This window comes from Enhydra lutris, unplaced genomic scaffold (assembly GCF_002288905.1).
Source record: "Enhydra lutris kenyoni isolate GAN:26980312 unplaced genomic scaffold, ASM228890v2 scaffoldscaffold55, whole genome shotgun sequence".
Lineage (NCBI taxonomy): Eukaryota > Metazoa > Chordata > Mammalia > Carnivora > Mustelidae > Enhydra > Enhydra lutris.
The window spans coordinates 12,273,489-12,295,657 of NW_019154139.1; the positions used below are offsets into that span (position 1 = coordinate 12,273,489).

Sequence of the window (22,169 nt, forward strand, 5' to 3'; positions counted from 1 at the left end):
TTTATTTATTTTAGAGAGCAGGAGAGAGAGCATGAGGGCGACAGGGCAGGTAAAGGGGCAGAGGGAGAAGGAGAAAGTTTTAAGCATTCAGAATCGGCATTCAGCGCAGAGCCCAATATGGGGCTCATTGTCATCACCGTGAGATCACAATCTGAGCCGAAACCAAGAGTCAGACGCTTAACCAACTGTGCCACTCAGGTGCCCCTTGCTACCCATTTTCAAAGAAGTAGAAGCACTCTTAATCCCCTGTACAGTTTACTCTGTCTACCCAAGACCTTACTGGAAATGTGCAGAAAAATTCAAACTGTCTTCGAAGTACAAGTGATTAAAATTTCCATGGGATTTGTATTCATTTTTCTCATTGCATTAAAAAAAAAATCAAAATGAGTTACAGGATCATATGTCGATTATATCTCAATATCGTATGTCGATTATATCTCAATAAAAACTGGGGAAAAAAGTTATAGGAGGTTGCAACTCCTTTCTGTGCCATTGTTCAGTGGCAATATGCAACGGTGTGAGCGTAAACTTCGAGAGCCAGTAGGAAGAGTCCCAATCTCTGGACGGTTCTACTGATGTATATTTTCTTCATCATTGTCTCCTGAGCACCTGGAATAATCTAGCACACAACAGTAGCTGCTCAATGGATGCGCGTGGAAGGAGTAAATGGACTCATATCCTGTAAGAAACAAGCTATGCTGACAGTCACGTTCACCTCAGTTTCCTGCAGGCGGTGTCCAATGAGGCTCAGGGACTCCCCCAGCAGCTGCAGATGAGCAGCGACATCAATGGGCTCTGTCTCAGGGGCTTTGGCTGGAGAGGCTGGCAACAGCATGGTGGTGGGCGGGGATTTCTTTTGGGGTGACAGTACTCCTGCAGAGGAAGCTGAGAACAGAGATGAAATAGAGAGAGAATGCTTGCCTATGGCTTGGAACATCACAAAGATATTCTTCCTGCTTTTCCCCCTTTTATGAGCTATACCAGGCATTTGGCAAAAGTAGGGGCTGTGGGCCAGATTCTGGCCCAAGCCTTGTTTTTGTATAGCCCGTGAGCTAAGAATAGCTTTCCATTTTTAAATGGTTGTAGAAAAGATAGAGTATGTGACAAAGAGTGCCTATGGACCATAAGGCCTAAAGTGTTTACTCTGGCCCTTTACAGAAAAAGTTTGGTGACTTCTGATTTACATTTTCCCAATTTTTTTTTTGCAACCTGTAATATTCGGTAATAACATCTCGGTATCAAGATCTGCTTCTGACACAGGCTGCTCTCCTGATTCCTAGTAAAGAAGCAAGATTCACAACGCTCTAGGGAACAGAGGGTCGCAGTCACTACCTTTCACTTTCACGGGAACTTCTGAGCAGGACGCTTTTCTTTTCACAGTTGTGGCTTCTGCTTTGTTCTGTTTGTGTTGCAGATACTGAGCTTTTTGCTTCCAAATCTGCAGTCAGATCAGGGCCAAAGAAATTATGATAAATGAAACAGGACAAGACACAAAAGGGAAAGCAGTTATGGGAGAAGAGAGTGAAGGAAAGAAAGGAAAGCCTGGAGGGGGGCGGGTGGGGGCTGAACAGCAACTTTGAAGCTGAAGGTTACTGAACAGACCTCAGATGCTGACCACCGTGGTATCTTAGTAGAGGACTCTTAACTTTCCTCCATGTTAATGGGCAGGTCTTGGCATGGATTTTGAGATTACTTGCAGGTCAAAATGTAAAATCATGGGGTAAACATGTGGCTCAGTATGCTGTCCATGGGGTTCAACATGCCATCCTACTGGATGGCGACGCCAACCACAGGATGACGATGACACGGAAAATGGGAACGAAAGATAACCTAACCTGGGTGACAAATATTTTCATTTCACCGAGATGAATTCCCAGATCACCTTCACATCACCTGGTTGGAGAGTGACTGGGAATGATTCCGATAGGACCAGTTTCCATTGTCTTCCTGGCTTTTTGAAAGTGGGATGGATTATTTGGTAACGGCCAATGAGGAGGAGGACCCGAAACCGGCTCACCTAGTGAGCACAGCCCATATTTCTGATCGGCAGTAACCAGGAGGCAGGTGACCTTCCTCCATTCTCAGATCTGGTCTTACCAGTGGCTGTTTGCAGGAAAGGGCTGATTTTAGATTCTCTTTGGACCTGTAAACACTGCCCAAGTGAGGCCATCTTTTGGCTCAAATATAAGGTTGTTGGAAAACAACTAGGTGAGGCTAGAAAAGACAGCCTTCCTGCAGCTGACTCCTCACTATAGTAAACTGGCACCGGCCAGTGTTAACGCCCTCTGCCAAACAATTTTCTATTGATTTGTGACTTTTTTTTCACTGTTTTCACTGTTGGCTGGATGGGCTATAGGAGAATGACACATTTTGGAAGGCATAAAGCAAGGAAAACCGTGTTTGTAAGGAAGTGTACTTACCAGTTTGTCCTTTTCTGGTAATTGCTTCCACACCTCAGCCAGTTTTTTACTAAGTTCCCCAAAATCTGGCATAAAAGAGTAAAAAAAAAAAAATGTTAACACAGTAAAGGTTTGGCTATAAACCAAAGAGAAGATTGATAAGAGCAAAAACCAGAAAAAGGATTTTCTAAGCTCAGATTTAAATAGCACAAGGTTCTTCCAGAAAACCGAACTAAAACCCCATCACTTTTCTTGACTCTTTTCTCTTGGGAGGGAAGGGGCTATTTTAGTGGTCATGAGACAGGCTCAAATTTTCACACATCTATTCTCCAGGGATTTCTCCCTTAAGCATCTTTCTGGGGTCTTTCAATTCGATCTGATTTTACAGAGCTTATTCACTTGGGCTAAAGAAAACTTACGTTCTATGGAATTTGATAAAAGCTGTTAGATTTTTAGCAAGTTTCAGAAGCAGAGAACCAAAGAATTTCTCTCGAGTGGCCCAGAAGCAGTGCTCCAGATGCGCAACGCTGCCCTTCCATTTGTATGGCAAGGTCACGCTTTAATAAAGCTCTCACATCTTTTACGGCACTTCATGTGTGCCTCCCAACAACCTTGACGAGCAGGTTGGGAAGCTATCGTACACATTAGGCAAATGAGATTTGTGGAGGTGAAGTGACTTGTCAAGGTCTGTGGCAGAGCATTCTTCTCACCTCACTAACTTCTGACTCAGAGACAACGATGAGCAATGTTAAGTCCTTTTGCTGTAACTCACACCCAAGGGCCAGATTAAGGGAAGGGTTAGCTAAAGGATCTTGGAGACAAACATCTGCGGGTTCACATACTGTACTTCAGAACATTTCATTTTACTCAGTTTCCCATTTTATCATTTTAAGAGCTATAAACAGAAAGCTTATCTCTTTTATGGATGGGGTGGACCGAGACAAAGTCTAAAGTGACTTCAGAACTGCGGGGAAAAATGAGATTTGTGTTCTTTTAATACAACAGGAAGAAGTTGCCTGCTGACTGGATGAATTAACTGCACAGCAGCAGAAATACAAATGGAGAGTAACAAAACTGAAGACCGGAAATGTTCTTACCTATACCTGGATGGTCAGCCACGATGGTTACACGATACTCTTTACAGAACACTTGGTAGGCTGACATGTTCTTCTTTTTTGGCTAGTGTCACAAAAATAGAACAGGGTAAGACTTCATTAGAACACAGGTCAAGTAACCCTGAATCCACGGTTACAAAACAGAGAAGAGACCTATACTTTTTCATCAAGGGAAGAATTCTAACCCCCTAACCAGCTTCTTAAACAGGATAATCTTTAATTATATTTAATTTGTAATTATATTTAATATTTACTTAATAAAAACCACTTGCTACACAACTAGATTTTTCAGATTGTGGCCACTATTTGATGATCACTTGTAAAGCCATTCATTCTTCCTACACACAATGCCATGTTACATGTTTCTTTGAGAACTACGTGCTGAGAAAACCTTGATCCAGTCCTGGGCTATTTTTGTCTTTGAAAAGAAGAACCATATAATTTCCCTTTACTTTGGGACCAGAAGGCCAAGAGCCAAATTTATGTTCCTTTTGTTCCTCTGGTTTTGATTTCTAGTCTTCTACTAAGTTTCCTGATCTTGCTTTTCCTGTTACTTGTAGTTTATCATTATTTTATTACTCACATTCTTGTGGTACAATGTGAGAAGTAAATAATAACTGAAGACAATTCTTTGGTAGTCAGTGGAAGATGAATCCCTCTCGCTTCAACAAACTGCTTTGTGCATGAAACATGCTTATTCTTCCTTGTATCACGACACCTCCACAAACAGGGAGGGAAGAGTGACAGGATTTAGCAAGGTAATAAAGCAAAATGGAAAGAGCCCAGGCTTTGGATGCCACCATGACCATACTATTTATTAGCAACACAAACTGCTTCATCCCTGAGCTTTAGTTTCCCTGTAAGTGAAACATGGATAATATCATTTGAGGAAGAGGTGGGAATTAATCAAACAGTATCTGGTACTTCGGTGGGTACTTGGTAACATTATTACAGGATTATTTCTCTCACAGACAGAATTCCAAGATGGCTCCCAGGATTTCCACCTGCTGGCTTACACGCCCTGTATAATGAATGCCTTCCTGGTGAGTGTGGGCAGGACTGGTGAATACGGTGGGATATCACTCCCGTGATTGTTGTTATATGGCAAAAGGGACTTTGCAGACAGAGTTAAGGTCCCTAGTGAGTTGACACTTTTTAAAAAAATTTATTTATTTGAGAGTGAGCACGCATGCGAGAGGGCGGGGGAAGGGACAGGTAGAGAGAGAGATCTTAAGCAGACTCTGCATTGAGTGCAGAGCCTGAATGCGGGGCTCCATCTCATGACCCTGAGATCATGACCCGAGCCAAAAATCAAGAGTTGGATGCTTAAGCGACTGAGCCACCCAGACGCCCCACGTCCCTAGTGAGTCGAGTGTGAGTTAATCAAAAGGGAGAGCATCCTGAGTAAGCCTAACTTATTCTGGTAAGTCAGAAGAGCCCTTGAAAGAGAACAGACACAACAGCAGACACCCTCCTGCTGGACTTGAACTTGAGGAAAACAGTTGCCACGAGTTCTGCAACTGTAAGGAACTGAATGCTGAAGAGAGAGCCTGAAGAGGACAGAACATCTCACCTCAGAAGAGAACCCCTGCTCTGGCCAGAACCAAGCAGAAAACCCAGATGAATGCGGTCTGGACTTCTGATCCAGAGAGCTGTGAGATAATAGTGGATGCTGTTTTGCACCGCCAAATTTGTGGTACTCGGCTAGGCTACAATGGAAAACTACTATCAGTTCTTTTCTATTCCCTCTGCATTTTTCAAAATAGAAGTTGTAGCAACCAAAAAGCCAATACAAGCCTTTTTAGAAAAAAACTTAAATAAGAAATGTTGGTGAAGGATAATAAGGTAAAATCATTTGACCTCAACCTGATAAAGAGAACAGCAACAAGGCCTTTACTTTAATCAATTCATCTAAATAGTGATGGTCTTATTTTTGGTGTTCTGGTGAAGCCAGTCCTGTTTTAAGATGATACAGAAGTAAGTTCTGGGTGCTGCATCTTTGTTATTAACTTGGGAGCAGCTGCATAACCACAAATGTTCTAAGGCTCAATTCCTTCAAATCCCCCTTTATCGGGCCCCAGATACAATGGGATGGCGCTGCACAGAGGGGAGTTCATGTAAGTTCTATATTTGGCCATTTGCATGCGTGAGAGATGGACTGATTAGTTTGGGTGATTCCACGAACCTACTTCTAGGAGCTAGTGTGACAAAGAGCATGAATCTGCTTTCCCTAGATAGTTCCTATCCATCTCTCTTAGTGTGTGCAACTCACTACTCAAGTGTGATTCTGATATTTGTAGCTAACAACTAAAAAAGTAATAATTATGGCTCCTGAATCTACGCCAATGATTCCACCTGGTGCTGGGAAGAAACCAGCTGCACTGGGCTGGCATTCTGTTGGACTCAGAGTCTGTCAGCCTTAGCTGTGAAGCCGGCCTTCCTTAGGGGATTTTTAGGGAAACCTGGACTACTTAAAATTCTCACCTTATGTGCTGACCTTAGAACTTAAACACCATGCAAAATGCTACTCCCCTCTGTGGACCGAAAGTCTGGAATTCAAACTGAAGAGTCCAACTTTCTCGAGGGCACAGAGATTGTTCTAAATGTAGTTTAGTAGTTAGAAACACACAAACAATGGGTGATTTCTATGCATACAAAACATTTCTACATGATTCCAAAGACAAGGCCAGGAATTCCACTCTAGACTTTCCAATGCAAGGAAACACACAGTACTGCAAGTGAATCACGCTGGTTACATCTGGAATAACAGGACTCCCCTTAATACAATGTTAATATTCCAAAAACTTGGGTACTTTATCATATACTTTATTATTAGTAGCAAACGACTGCCAACAAATCCACTTACTAAGTGTGACTCACAATGTTGTAACTGCGCAGCCAGAAGCTCCTTTTAAGTGTTTGATGACATATACCACAATATCAAGACCTTTCAAAGAGTAACTTTTTAAACTGTCAAAAGCATATTGTAAAGCAGTCATGATTAAGTCTTGGGAAATAGAACTCTTGGACAATCTGATGAAAATCCCTCTTCAAGCCCACCCAAAACTCTAGTCTAAGAGTTTTTGAAGGATAAAACATCTGGGGCTTAAGGCAAAACATAACTTAATCTTAAATCTTAAAAATAAAATCCTAAAAATAAACCTTGGTTTGGGGCACCTGGGTGGCTGGCTCAGTTGGTTAAGACTCTTGGTTTCAGCTCAGGTTATGATCTCAGGGTCATGCTATCGGGTCCTGTGTTGGGCTCCATGCTCAGTGCACAGTCTACTCAAGATTCTCTCTCTCCCCCTCCCCCTCTCTTCCCCCACCCCAACCTTGCACCCATGTGCAGGAGCTGTCTCCTGCTCTAAAATAAATGAATGAATGAATGAAACCTTAAAACAAAAACAAGGGGTTCCTCGGTGGCTCAGTTCATTAAGCAGCCAACGCTCGCTTTCAGCTCAGGTCATGATCTCAGGGTCATAAGACTAAGCCATGCATAGGGCTCCACACTGGGCTTGGAGCCTACTTAAGATTCTTTCTTCCTCCCCCTCTGCCCCCACTCCCAGGCAATACATAAAACAAACACAAAACAAAACAAAACAAGCCACCAAAAAATTGGCTTTCTTCTGCTGATGCCAAGAACCCAATTGCCTCATTGATAGTAACACTATCTAAGAGGCCGTATAAAAGCATTGCCTGGAGAAATTGACTTAAACCCTAAAACAACCCTATGAGATAAATTCCATTAGTACTGCCATTTTATTTTTTTAATTTTTAAATTTTTTAAAGTATCTTTCCACCCAACATGGGGCTCAAACTCATAACCCTGAGATAAAGTATTGTGTGCTCTACCAACTGAGCCAGTCAGGCGCCCCATTACTGTCACTTTAAAGATGAGGAAACTGAGCTCCAGGGTCCAACAGGTAGGAGAGGCATGGCTAGCATCTGAGCGCAGGCAGCCTGGCCTCAGAGCCCGTACTTGTAACCACGATGTTCTTCTCAGCCAATTTGACTGAGATCCCTAAATCTGATCTGGCTAAAAGAATAGGTGCCAGAGAAGGAAGGTTTTCACACCAAAGCTTTTATTTGAACCATTCTGAATGGAAATCTTTCTAAAATATATTCTATATGTCTGTTATGTCTCATAACACACCACTGTGTATAATTTAAACAACCTTTCCGTATAGTGGAAAGAACATGGATCGTGCAATCACAAAGACCTGGGTTCAAATTCCTGTTCTGCCCTGAAACAGGAGGGTACCCTGGGCACGTTATTTCACTTCTTCAAGCTTATTTCTGTGAAATGGAGATGATACTGTCTTCACCTCACTGGGTTCCTATGAAAATTCACTGATATACCACAGATAAAACACTTAGTGCAATGCTTAGAACATATTACAAACCATAGATATAGCTGTTCTCGTCATAATGTACTAATTATGCTCCAGCACCCTTTCCTAGAAGGCAGGCCTGCAGCAATTCTTCCTGCCTCTCCATGCTTACTCGAACCTTCTGCTGGCTTTACCTCAGTCACGCGGACTTCCTGTGCTTCTCTGAACATCCTCTGCCTTCTGGTTTCTCAGTACCTTCACACATACCTTTCATTCCTCAAATGAAATATCTACTCCTCGTTTCTACCAGATAGTTCCTGTGTGGCACTAAGAGTCAGTTCAGATGATATGGCCCGCCTGAGGAAACCTTCCCTGACAGTCCAGGCTTCCCTTGTACTCCCTCGGCACTCCGCACAGGCCTACACAGAGGCTTGACTCACTGACATACCTGCCGGCCTCTCTTCCTACACCGAGAGCATCCTTTGAGTTGAAAGGATGCTGGCTGGCAAGGCAACTTACTCATCTTTAATCCACAATACCTGGCCAGTGCCCGACACAACTTAAGTGCATTAGATAAGCACTAGATGGATAACAAAGTCTCAGAATCATGTGTGTGAATCCACACGCTGGGTGCTAGTTCGCCCTTCTACAATGAACAGAACAGGGGCAGGGAGGTCATGTGATTCATCTCTGGCCAGAGTTCCTTTCCCCAGCACCCAAAAAGCGCTCTTCAGAGCTGCAGGAAACTTGTTTTTGCTCCTTGCATACCATGTTTTCTTTCTAGATCTTCACAGTTGTCCAAAGAGGTGAGATAACTGCACAGTCAGCTTCCTACGAGGTCGATGTTATATTATAAAACAAGACAAAACAAAAACAAAACCATAAGAGCACAGTCTCCTTGCTTGGTCTAATACGCAAAATGACCAGATGAGAAAAAAGCTTTAAAAAGATGTTTCCAAGCACACTTTATGCTTTGGAAGACCGAAGCATAAAAAACAGAAATTGTAACCACGGCTATTTACGGGGCCAGGCCCTGTGCGGACGGAGCACGTTCCGTGTAACTGCTGTTCATCTATACAGCTTTGTCGCACAAGGGAGCCGTGAGCAAGCACCACCGAACGACAAAGCCGGTAAACAACAGACCATAACGAGGACCGAGTCGGCGGTACTCGAGCCCAAGATGTCTACACTTCCTCATACTCGGTCTCTTCGACTTAGAAACAATGTCCGTATGTCCCAGTGGGACAGATCTCAGACACTAGCACACGGCATCCATTTCCTTTGACCTAGAACCGACTTTTAGCTTCGACAAAGACACCTGGCACTGGACGAGCATCTCTCGAAGATTTAGAAGGCCAAGGAGTAAGCTGAAAGACTGGGCACGGGGTTAAAGACACCTCAATTAAAATTCCAGCTCCGTATCTTTTCTTCTCAGCTTCTTCCTCTGTTAAATGGGGCTACTGATACCTATCAATGAAGACTGGAGAGAAGCCAAATGCCGCGGCTGTCGTATGCCTAGACACACACACTAGATGGGAGCTCCTGACTTTTACCATTCACTGCTGTTGTCATTCACCTAGGGTTTTACCAGAGGGAGAACGTGTGTAATAGCACGACAAGTCCAGCTAGAGCCGAGACTTCAGGGTATCACTTGATCCACAACAATGAGTGTGCCAGACACCAGGCCACTCGGCTGGCCTCAGCTTGCTTAGAGGAAACATGAACGTTCTGGAAACACACAGATAACCGGAGGCATGCCTCTGAAGTGGCAACATCACAGATACTATTTTGAGTGGCTGTGAATGGGCTTTTATTGATTTAGTAAAACCCAAAGAAAGGTATCTTTGCAATGTTACCGGATCCTGTTCCTCCAGTACAAAGACTTCCACTCCATGGGGATGACCTTAAAGGGGACATCATCAAGGTATTACCAGATGATTGCTCCCCTCCTTCCCAGAAAGCAGGATTCGACACAAACCAACACACGGGCAAACAAATAAAACCACAAAAAGCACCCCCCAAGACAATACTCAGCACGGAGAGTGTTATGTTTCCCCGGAGACAGAGCCCAGTCCCCTCGTCTGCATCAAGATTCTCCAGTGAGAGTTCCGCCCCTGCTGCCTTTGCTTCTCACCCCTGCATGGACTCGGCCAGGCTGGCTCCCGTTCTCCATGCTGCACTGGAGCTCCTCAGCCTCTCTACCGGAGTCCAGTCTGTTCTCGAACAGTCTGCTCCCTCACTTCTGTGACACAGGCTGTTCTCTGCTTTCTCCTCCCACACCACTGCTCCCCCCTTCCTTCTCGGGTGCCCCATGGTGCGTGTTCTACGGGATTCTGCTCTGGGCTCTCCTCCCTCTTCCCCGCTCACGGGTTTCATTTAGTGCACAGGAACACTCCAGCTCTCACCCCAGCTTCAACTGCTCCACTGAGTTCCAGGTCTTGCATTTCCATGGCTCTCTGGAACGTCTCCCACGATGACTGTAACAATTAACTTATACAGAATGTTCATGAATGTGCAAAGCTAGAGTCCCCGAACTCAGCTGGGTGCCCATGTGGGTTTTCATGCCGTACTGTGGCTTTTTACCATAGCCATCCCAGAAAACCAGCTTTGAAAAGACATGGCATTATCGAAAGGAATGGAATATGGTAAGATGTTGCAACCATGAACTATCTCGAGGTAGTAGTTCCTAAGGTTATCTGACCGATGATGCCACACACTGCTGTTCCTCTTGAAAATTTAATATATTTAAAACATCCAGTGGTGCCCCTGTGAGTTGGCTGTGGCTGCAGAGGGCCTTGGCACACATTAGGGCCCTGGTTCTAACAAGCCTAGCAGGTAGGTCTGTTGTCATCCACGCCTTCTAGATGGAGAAATTACACAACTTGCCCAACAGCATGGAGTCTGTAAGTGGCACAGCCAGGATTTGCACCCAAGTGCTTTGGCTCCCCAGCCCACACTCTTAACTTCAGATATGCTGAATCTCCTGACACTTACATCTTAAAATCTAACCTTACTTATCTTCTCCGAAACCAACCACGTTTCTCTATTGTCTATTTTTTTTCTTTAAAGGTTTTATTTATTTATTTGACAGACAGCGGGAGAGCGAACACAAGTGGGGGAAGCGGGAGAGAGAGAAGCAGGCTTCCTGCTGAACAGGGAGTCCAGTGAAGGCTCGATCCTCGGGGCCTGAGATCATGACCTGAGCCAAAAGCAGACACTTAATGACTGAGCCACCCAGGCGCCCCCCTTGCTTGTCTATCTTTGTTCCAGTCCCGTTCATAGGACCTAAAGTAGAAAGGGCACACAGAGGCTTTCAGCGTTCCTACCAGTTGGCTTTCCCATCTCTGCTTGCTGGAGTCAGAGGAATGCTATTCCTGAAACCTTCCTTCCTATCTCCAGGTAGACTTTTCGATAGCTCTTTTTTACTGAAACAAAACCAAGAGAAGGATTTTTTTTTTTTTTTTTTTAAACTCCACAGGATGGGGCACCTAGGTGGCTCAGTTGGTTAAGTGTTCGATTTTTGATTTTGGCTCAGGTCATGACCTTGGGGTCATGAGACTATGCCCCGTGCTGGAGCCTGCTTGAGATTCTCCCTCTCACTCTGCACCAGACCCCCACTCCTGCTTGTGCATGAGTGCTCTCTCTCTAAAATACCCCAAAAGCCAAAAAACAAACACCACAGGAAATTTTTATGCACAGGTCCGGTTTTAAAAAACATGGTGTATGTTCCATAAATACTTGTTGGATGAATAAATGATTACATTCCGAGTATGACTACCTCAGGTTCGAATAGTCATGATCAAATACTGATTCCTAATAAAATTTTTGCTATACACAAAAATACCTTTTTTTTTTTTTTTTTGTAACTAGCAATTGCTAGCCACATGCGTGAATTATAAATAAGTCCTACAGTGGAGGAGATTATAATTTTATTTTCCAAGGCACCTAGGTTCAAAACTTTAAGGGCCATTTTCATACTCATTAATGCTTCTGTGTTGCCAGACTTAAGCCCTGTAGTCAGCTCTTGTCAGTTTTGCCTTCAGAACCTCTCCTGAATCTGTCTCCTCAGCTGTTTCTATCAGGCTTTACAGCACCTGAGGCTTCAGTCTCAGTCTCCTCCATCCGCTGCAGTGCTATCACTTTATTCCTAAATGATCGCCGAGAGCGTATCTAAGTCCTGCTCGTGAGCCCCGAGTGCTGCCAAATCCTTAATTCCAGACTCTTTACAGTTTGCTCCTGACCGACCTCTTCAATATTTACGTTTGCATCCGTACATTCATTCATTTGACATCTACCACAAAATGTCTACCAAGGACAGTGAGGAGTTGAAGGTAAGAGTAAGGTGACTGAAACAGTTCCTAAGGAGCTTAGTCTTTAAGAGGGGAAATGAAATATGCACAGAAAAAGCTCCAACATAAGGGACAGTAAGCGCAGTGACTCCCCAGAGGAAAAGTGTACGGGGAGTCAGAAGGTAATTCTGACTGGAGGGTCAGGATATCTTGGAAGAGGCGGCATGTGATTAGGTCTTGAAGGCAAGGCAGAGCTTCAACTGATCAAAGAGAACAAAGATCACTACAAAAACACAAGCACAGGAAGAGCGGTAAGAGTGTAAGGGCCAAGTTTGGTTTCCACACAGTGCGTCTAATGCAGACTAAGAGGTAGAGCCGAGAAGGGAGATTTAGGGCTAAATCCTGGACAATTATGAATGCTTGACCAAAGGTTCAGACTTTGGTATTTATTCATTCAGCAAGTATTTATGGAGTAAGAACAACAGGCCAGACTGCGGGGACAGGGCTGGGGATGAAGTGGAGAGCATGACAGACACGATTCTGGTCCTTCTGCAGCTCACGCTCTAAAGTGAAGGAGATAAAGATCCATTAAAGATGCTGAACCAGGGGCGCCTGGGTGGCTCAGTGGGTTAAAACCTCTGCCTTCAGCTCAGGTCATAATCCCAGGGTCCTGGGATCAAGCCCCACATCAGGCTCTCTGCTCAGCGGGGAGCCTGCTTCCTCCTCTCTCTTTCTGCCTGCCTCTCTGCCTACTAGTGGTCTCTGTCTGTCAAATAAATAAATAAAAAATCTTAAAAAAAAAAAAAAGATGCTGAACCAAAGGACAGTCCACATTAAAGTTGTACTTCAGAATACTTCAGATGTACTTCTGGCATCCATGTGTACTAATTACGTTGGGGAAGAAACAGAAAGGAGGCCATTTATTAATTAAGTACGAGGGATGAGGCCCAAGATGGGGCAGTGGTAATGGAGGACATAAAGGCGTGGAAGTTATGAAGGAGAAAGAGTATCAGACTCAATGCTTGAGTGGATGTAGTCAGAGGAGAGGGAAAGCAGGCAAGAGGGAGATGGAAAAATGAGCTCTAAGACTGGAAAAAAATCAGAACAGTGAGGACGGACTGGGAAGGGGTACGAGAATGCTATTTCTGATGATGGTGATGTCTATGTCCTGACAGAGGTTTGGTCACACAGGTATGTGCAATTGTCAGAACTCACCCAACGGTACACTAAACGTGTGTACATGTGAGCACAAGTAAATTCCACCAAAAAAAAAAAAAAAAAAAAAAAAAAAAAAAAAAAAAAAAAAAAAAAGCCCTGGAAACAAATACTGCACTTAAGTTAATGACTTGTAAGCTCAAGTGTTTGGGTGATGGGGAGTGTATGATAGGTATAAGTTCCTTCAAAATACATTATAAAAGATGGATTGACGGACGGACAGATGTGTGATAAAGCAAATAGCAAAATGGTAACTACAGAATTTCATTGGGTGGCATATGGTGTCCACTACGATTTCAAAGCTTTTTTTTTTTTTTTTAAAAGATTTTATTTATTTATTTGACAGAGATCACAAGCAGGCAGAGAGCGAGAAGGGGAAGCAGGCTCCCCGCCGAACAGAAAGCCCAATGCGGGGCTCGATCCCAGGACCCTGAGATCATGACCTGAGCTGAAGGCAGAGGCCTTAACCCACTGAGCCACCCAGGCGCCCCCGATTTCAAAGCTTTTTGTTTGAAAAATTTTATAATGAAGTATTGAGAAAAATTGTTCTAAGCATACAATTTTGAGTCTGGGTTGACCAGAAGGACACAGGGGACACAGAAGCAGATGGTGCAGGAGATGCAGGTTTGGGAGGCTGGATGATGAGCTAATCAGGGGCACAGAGGTCTGGGGAACCCACGGCATCCAGGTGGAAGTACTTATCAGGCAGTTAGAAACGCAGGACTAGAGTTCACTTGTCGTGCTGTGCGACTGCCTACACATCTTTCTGCCTTCTTGCATTCCCTTCCACTGAAATCCGTTTTCTTTGGTAAGCTTTCTCTGACCACCCTGCCCTCTTGCATTCAGCACTGTAAGATTAGTTTATGGCATTATTCATGTATTACTAGAATGGGAGTTCTCAGGATAAGCAGAATCTTAGACTATACATGATTTCATGAAGCAATTTTCAAATAAACAAATGCGTTAACACCTGACCTAGTATCCGACTATCTAGTTCTTTACGCTCACACTCATTCTTGGCTCAGAAGGTACAGTTTCGTTTTTAATTTCGGAGAAATACATACTTAAAAGGCACTCTTTGGGGCACCCGGGTGGCTCAGTCAGTTAAGCGTCTGCCTCTTGGTTTTGGCTCAGGTCAGGATCAGGGTCGTTGAGATCGAGCCCCTCCACAGTCAGAAGGAGCACAGAGCCTGCTTAGGCTTTCTTTCTCCTCCTACCTCTACCCCCGACCCTGTGTGTGCCCGCTCCCGAATAAATAAATCTTTAAAAAAAAAAAAAGGTACTCTTTGCAGTGGAAAACACAACTTGCACCTCAATCACAGACCGAAGTGAAACGGCCATTCCCAAATTCTTAATACACTTGACTTTCTCTTTAGTAGCTCCTCTTTCAGACTTTATCTGACATTTTATTTTGCAGAACTCTAAAAAAGGGAAGAAAATGGTTGTCCTTAGGTGGTGAAACTAACCTTTCTGACCTTTTTCCTTCCACGACTCTGAATTTCTAAATTTCTATAAAATTAATATACTACTTTGATAATGGGGGGGGTAGCTTATTTTTTACAGAAAACCTTTAATGACATGGTCACCAGTCCCTAAAGTACAGCTGCTAGATTTCTCGAGTTGCAGGAAAGAAGTTAAACCAAGGTGGCTGGTTTCTCCTTCTTATTGCCTCAGCAATCAGCGTGATCCCTAAGGTCAGGAGCTATGTCCTGCTCAGCTCTGCACCTTCTCCACCCACTGTAGCACTGGGCCCAGCAAACAGGAAGCACTCACATAGTGAAAGAACACACATTTGACACTTGGAAGCATACCAGTAAGTGACCCACGGAGGTTAGTGCAAAGCCACTAGCTTATCCCATGAACTTGGTCATTATTTTCCTCATTTTGAAGATGCGTTTCTCAGAATGAACTCAGAGAATACCTCTTCGTCTCTCTCAATTGCCCCAGGCAGACAGCGCTGCTCAGTGAAAGAAACCAAGTTTGGCTCCTTCTGTGAATTCCAAGTTCAACAGTATCCCTAAACTTACGCTTAACACGATGGGAGAACAACTCTATTAAGAAAACCCAGGAAAAATTAAGGTTGCTCCTGTCTTTGCACCGGAGAGACTCGGCCACTGGCCCTATTTTACATCTCACGTCATCCCATCAGATTGGCCTCGCCATGCTCCCTGCTGTTCACCTCAGCTGCCTAATTCTAAGTCTGTTTACTACTATCATCTCTTAACCACCACATTTTAAAAAATGGTTTACCTTTTCTCCTCTGTCTCTTTCTCTGTCTTTTTCCTCTTTTTTCTTTTTTTTCTCACCATGCCCGTCTGTGTGGAGGCTGGGCAGTGGCTGGGGAGGGGCAGCGGCTCCAGGGTGGGGGACGCTGGGAGGAGGGCCGGGTGCCACTGCGACCTCTCCCACGGTGGCAGCTGCGAGGCCTGAACTTCTCTTGGACTTGGAGTGCCGCCTCTCTTTATGCTTCTCCTTGTCCTTCTTCTTTTTGCTCTTCTTGGACTTCTTTTTCTTCTTGATTTCCCGGTAAGAGTCGTCGATGACTAACTCCCCAGCCTCTAGCTCCCCACCAGAGGATGAGTCCGATTCTACTAGAATAGGTTCCAGTCCTGAAAGATCAAGGTTAGCACTGTGGGATTCTGGGAACTGGGAGCCATCCGCCCCACAGCCTTCGGGGCCGGGAGAGGAACGCGGGTCTGAGGAGGACTTGTGCTTCTTCCTGGCTGTTTTCAGAAAGCTCTGTAACTCGTGTCCTAGGAGTAAAGCACCTGGCTCATCCCGAGCTGATTTCTTAGAGGATTTTTTCACAGCCGCTTGTTGAGAGAGGCACTGAAAAGGCTCCTCATCCACTGAGCTGCTTCCCTTCTCCTTTGGTGAGAGAATCAGTTTCATCTTCAAGCCATCGGGCTCTCGAAGGGTCAGTGTCTCTGTGTTCACATAGAGCGGTTTCATTTTTTTTGATTTGTGGGAACCACCATCCTCCAGGGACAGCTCCCCACTGCTTCCACTTACTTTCTTCCTGTGGTGTTCCTTTTTACTCTCTGAATGACTTGAAGAACTAGAGGATTTCTCCCCCGTCTTCTTGGCGGGCTTGGAGCCTGCTGCCAGCGGGGAAGTGATGGCTTTCAACAGGTCCATGGCCGTATCGGCAGACTGCGGGCTGGACTTTTTCTTTTTCTTCTGTGACGACTCCAAAGACGAAAGGTCTGGAAATAATCAAAGAGAGTAATGTCCACACGACAAACCAACTTCCACCAAGTTTCCTCTCTCACCAAAAAAACTCAACTAACAAGAGGAAGAGGCTAAGAGAAATGATTTGAGGGGAGGCCCTTCCACTGATTCCTGATGACGCCCATGTGCTTCTTGGCTCAGTAGATGTTGCCTGACCCTGGACACAGTTCTTGCCACTGAGTTCGCTTCACTGAGTCTTCACAGCAGCCAGAGAGGGGAGACCCAGAAGAACAGACTAAGCTGCGGGATTACGAGCAGTTACAATTTAGGTTACACTGCAGACAGAGTGTCATTTGCTTCCACGTTCAGGACAAGCCCGTTCTAGGAAAGGGTTAGTCTCATCAGCTGTGCGCATAAGAGAGCTAAGAAAAACTGGTCTTCTGAGTGGATAGGCACTGGACTGAGAGGTAACCCACAGGTGCAGGCCAGAGGGCCCAGGACTACATATGGCAAAAGGGATGCTAGGTAACAATGGGCAGAAGATAAGTGGATGATTGGGGGGAGAAGGAACCTGGTACCTGGTGTATCACAAATGAAGACTGTTCTTCTATGCTGAATCCTCCAAAATACCAGCCCTCCACCTCTCTCCTCCTTCACACTGGTTTATCGGCACTCAGAACAAGAACCACTGTCCTGTTAAATAGGCCACTGAGTCAGCAACATCTGGATCCCTCTCCCCTACCCCGACTCCAAGAACCAGTGATGTGCTCATCCCACCTGCTGCCCCTTCCCCTCCTTACCTCCATAGTAGTAATCATCAGAGGAGTGCTTCCTTTTCTTCTTGTGCGTGTCCGTCCCCAAGAAATAAAGCTCACTATCCTGGAATTGAAGAGGAAGAAGAATTGACCACTGAGTAAGATGATGAGGCAACAGCAGTTTGGAGCCAATTTTGTTCTTTGATTTCTGACTTTGGAAAACAAAGTAAAACACAGGAAAACTTAAGAGTAGACAGCGAACGATGTTTCTCTTTTAAAGTTTTAAAAACACGCTTCTTTCTTCAAGTACTAGGAAACAGGACGTGAGATGGTTAAAAACTCTCCTAACTCCTATGTTTAGAATTTACCTTTAATTTCTTCTTGGAAGAATTTCTGACCTGAGCAGCGATTTCTTCCTCTTCCCTTAAAAAATCTTTGTAAGAACGTTTCTTTTCTCGTTGGCTTCGGCCAGCGGCTAGTCCCGTGTCCTCAGAGCTGTGATCACCATCAAAGCAATCTGAAAGCCAGATTCGTTTGGGAAAGGAAAGGAGAAAGGCAAGTAAGTGACAACCAGATCACCACGTATGTAATCCAACAGTCCCTCCATTTCCAAGTTAAAATCACATCTCAAGAAGTCCACTGGAATACTTGGCTAGGATCCAGGGGGACAAGACTATTTCTCGATGACCTGGCTGCAAATACAAGAACCAAACCTGAAGAAACAATGCTGCCACGCTATGCAAGGCCCCGTGCGCGTCCTCAGACATGGTTTCTTAGTTGTGATTTGGCAGGTGGACACAGACTTGCAGAGGTAAGGCTGAAAAGAATAAGGATTCACGTGCTGTGCTGCTCTGTGGGAGTCCAAAACGTGATTCCTATCCCCAGACTCCTGCACACTGGAGCTGGCAAGGACCACGAGTGCTGCAGGGGATCGCCCCAATAGACTACAGAGACTCATATTTCAGACTCTCAGGTTGGAACCCTGTCCTGGTTTTCGCTTCCATGGGCCCAGTCTGGGGGATGATGTGGAGGCTGAGTGTCAGAATACTGCTCTGGATCATCACTTGGGAGTCCAGGCTGTGGTGGCCAGTCCTGGTCTCTATGTCCATGGGCTGCAAGGATTGAAGAGGAAACCCCCTTTGGAATGCTGCTCAGATTAAGGGGTCATACCTTCTTTCTTCACGGAGTCATCATAAGCCATGGCGGTCCTGCAGGGCCTTTGTGAATGTGTCACTGTGTCCAGGCTCCTTCCGGTCTACAGGACCAGGTCTGAGAAACAAAGAAGGAAAACCCTCCTGTAATGTGAAATCACTGTGGAGAAGCAACCTTCCAGATGGAAATGCGTAGTGATCCAAGGGCAGCAAGATATAGGGAGTGTCTTGTCACCTCCTCATTCTGTTTGTAAATATATTGGGGTTGAAACTGCAGGAAGTGGTACTGGGCTTAATTTGATTTGATTTATGAGTTAGAGTTATGATTTGGTGAAGTATATAGAATACTCCCATGTAATAAAAAATAACTCAAAATTAATGAGAATTCCTGAAATGCCAACAGGACTGACAACAGTGAGATGGCAAATACTGACATTAAGTCAGAGGGACAGGTTCAATATGGTGACAAAATGCACAGATAAAGCAGGATGCAGAGGAAGACAGATTACAGCAAACATTCCAGACCATAAAGTCCTACCATGTGGATCGGTGACAGGCTAAAATCTATTGTACTACAGTTTAAACACAAGTGATGATAACATCATAGGGATAGTAAAGACATTTAGAGTGTAATTTTTTGGTATGCGTTTTGTTGGCCTATATGAATTTGCTTAAAACTGTAGACATGTAAAAGCAAGGACGCTTCTTACATTAGTTGGTCACATGACAGCTTTCAAGGCTGTCAGGCCTTTTTTAAAGGTGAAAATAAGAATTATCATTTGTCCATTGGTGGTGAAATTTTTATGATTATTAAGGTTTTCATTGATTTGAAGAATTCTTGTAATTTAAATGTTCTAAATATTATTTTGAAGTTGTTAAAAAAATTTTTTTGGACATTCAAGTTTATATGTCACTTTGACTTTGACAAGCCACAGACTTGTCACAGTCATAGAGTACACAGACTGTACTCTAAGGTAAAGTTCTTTAGGTACTTTAAGGACAGACAATGTCACAAATCCTACAGGAAGTCTTTACAGGAAATTTAAGAATGACATTCTAAATATATTGAAAATGTTCTTATCCGGTTAGTGAAATGCTTACAAGGTGATCAGATTGCTTATTTATTTACATTTTATTTTACCTTCATCACTATATGGGGAATCTAGAAATGCTGAAGGGCTCTTCAGTGAGACATTGCCAGTCCCTTTATGTGGGTATGGTTAATACTGAAGTATGTAACTCTGGTGAAAGAAAATCTGATTAACAAGGGAAACTCTCCTAAGAGTTACATTTAAAATAAATGAAAGGAAAAAAGATTTAATTGCACAAGTCAGATAAAATACAGTACGCAGACATGCCTAAGTTGAACAAACAAAGAGAAAAAGCAATTATCAAGAATGATTTACAAGGAACGTTAAGAAAAGTAACATAAAAAAGCATTTCTCCACTTCCCTAAGAAGGAGAAGGAAGAATGGACTTGGTCAAAGCTAAGAGAATCTAGAGTGAAGCAAAGAAACCAAAGGGATTGAATTATTTTAGTGATAAACCAGAGAACTGCTTGCTCTGAAGGCTTTTCATAGGAAATGAAGGGGATTTAAGGTCAGAGCTCATGTAGAAATATGAGGCAATGTACATCATGTAGCCGGTTTTTCATGCCCCAGCATTCTCAACTTTCTCAAACAGAAATTACTGCCCTCCCTTTTCCACACAAGTGGTGCTGACTCCAAAAGTGGTGAAGGAAGGGAGAATGTCATAGGGAATCATGTGCATTCATTTGAAAATCTTATGCCCTTTCACTGGCACAATATACTGACTTTATTAGAAAAAACGTATATAGGTCCCATTAGTTTTCATAGGCTGATAATGCCAAGAAATGCCACAACTTGAGACCTGAAGTTAAATGTTTTCATGCCAAGTAAATTTTGGCTACGAATGTTTGATAAGGAAATACTCTTAAACATTCAATGTCATAAATATGGCCATTAACCTGTCGTCAACAACAAGAAAATGCACTTCTAAATGAAGCAAAGGCAGGCCCAGAGACTTACAGGCCAGCTTTCTTTTTAGTAACATCAAAACTAATATAAGACAGAGTCGAACAATCTAACAGTCAGAGCAGGAATAAGCATTTCCGAAGACAGTATGAGAAAGAAAGCCATGATGTGACCTCTGAACCACAAAAAAAATGTTCATGGTCTCTTAACTGACTGCTCTGAAAAACCACCAGTGGATTTAAAAGGTTGTGAAAAGGAACAGGAAATCAGGAGTTGATCTTCAGAGGCACAGGCAACACAGAAAACACGTGCTGGTGTGAGCACTATGTATTGGAATTACGCCTGCTGCTGTTGAAATTGTCATTAAAACACTGAAAAGCGTTTTAGAAATTACAGGATTAAATTACCTGTAGAGAAAAAAATGAGCGGGGCCTGAAGGCAAGGCCGGTTCCCTAAAGAACTGGAACAGTCAAGAATTTAAAGAACTGAAATTGAATGCAATGGACTACACCACTCACAGCTTGGGCAGGCTGATGGACCTTGAGTTTTTAGGTTAAAATCAAGATATTATTGCAGCTCAGGGGTTAGTTTTGGTTGCTGACTTATAAAGGAAAGATGAAACCAGATAAAGAAGTCTCAAGCAATAGTTTGGAAGAAAGGCAGAGTTAGGACAACATTTATATTGGATCAAATGACCCCCTGATATTCTTTCCAGGTCTTGAATGGTAAGTTCAGAGTTTATGGTTAGGCAGCGCATTGTGGGATTAACGAAAGTGAAAAATATTAGGTTTGATTTTCACATTAGAAAGCAGAGGCCATAATTATGTTAAATGTTGGCAAAAGTAAAACAGGTATTAAAACCCATTCTCCTGAATTCCATCATTTTGGAGTATATAGAATTCAATGTTGTCAACTTCAAGAGGCAGGGATAGTTTTACGATTATGTTCCTCTTAGTGTGCTAAGAAATGACAACATATGTGAAAATTCATTATTTAATGTTGGGTATGGAGGCCAGAAACATGCCATCACAAAAAACGTGTACTCATGCAATGTGCAAATTGTGGAATGGCTCTTCTGGGACTCTTCTTCGGGATCTGAAAAAGGGGAGGCGGAGCTGCTGTTCCCCGTGTAGAGAAGCATTTTGTTCAGGCACAGCTTTCGGGATTACCAACGTGATGAATGAAAACGCGAAAATCATCAGGCATAGTACTTTCTTATCTTGCAGATCCAAATGATAATTATTGGGGAAAAAAAAGAGTTTCAGAAGGTGATTTGTTTGAGGTAATCTGAGCCCCAGCAATCGCTAACAAGCTTCTTCATTTCGGAATGTAAAAGAATGTTGAAAAAGAGGGAACGTATTAAGCCCCTGATCTGAGCAGTAAGCAAAATCCTGAATTCCGGGTCTAGTCCAGGAATGAGAGCCTTGTTCAAGAGTCGGGGTTCTCTTCCAGCACTCCCTCCACGAACTCCCATCGCCTGGCCATGTAGGAAAAGGAAGGAAGGTGCACATCCAGCTGTTGCCAGTTTCCAAATTGTTGCTGTTACTGTTTACTTCTGGGATAGCGCAGGTGCTGTCCTGTCATTTTTGTAGAGATCTCCTCCAACCTCAGAACACCGCGACTCCGAATTCCTGCCACTTCCTTCTCCAGGAACCTACCTATGCAGCACTCACAGCCCCTGCCAGCTCTGGAAACTGCGGAGATCCCGACAAGCCTGGGACGGGGATAGAATCCTCTCACTGCAAGGCA

The 22,169-nt window shown here is 43.8% G+C and overlaps 1 protein-coding gene across 4 annotated transcripts in view; it reads right to left on the bottom strand.

Annotated features, from left to right (window-relative positions):
* Positions 1 to 22,169, bottom strand: part of LOC111157647 (HMG-box containing 4) — a 29,889-nt gene that overhangs the window by 6,608 nt on the left and 1,112 nt on the right. The window contains exons 1-10 of one of the 4 annotated variants that reach the window (XM_022519251.1): positions 18,446 to 19,088; positions 17,989 to 18,092; positions 17,644 to 17,792; positions 17,321 to 17,399; positions 17,099 to 17,213; positions 15,600 to 16,555; positions 3,497 to 3,578; positions 2,421 to 2,485; positions 1,333 to 1,438; positions 716 to 885 (exon numbers count right to left, since the gene is read on the bottom strand). In XM_022519251.1, coding sequence (XP_022374959.1) covers positions 716 to 885; positions 1,333 to 1,438; positions 2,421 to 2,485; positions 3,497 to 3,578; positions 15,600 to 16,487 — 1,311 coding nt within the window. In that variant the 5' untranslated portion in view covers positions 16,488 to 16,555; positions 17,099 to 17,213; positions 17,321 to 17,399; ... (1 more) ...; positions 17,989 to 18,092; positions 18,446 to 19,088. Of the gene's footprint in view, positions 1 to 715; positions 886 to 1,332; positions 1,439 to 2,420; positions 2,486 to 3,496; positions 3,579 to 15,599; positions 16,556 to 17,098; positions 17,214 to 17,320; positions 17,400 to 17,643; positions 17,793 to 17,988; positions 18,093 to 18,445; positions 19,089 to 22,169 lie in introns of those variants that run through there. The other 3 variants (XM_022519249.1, XM_022519250.1, XM_022519248.1) reach the window with 3 other exon arrangements.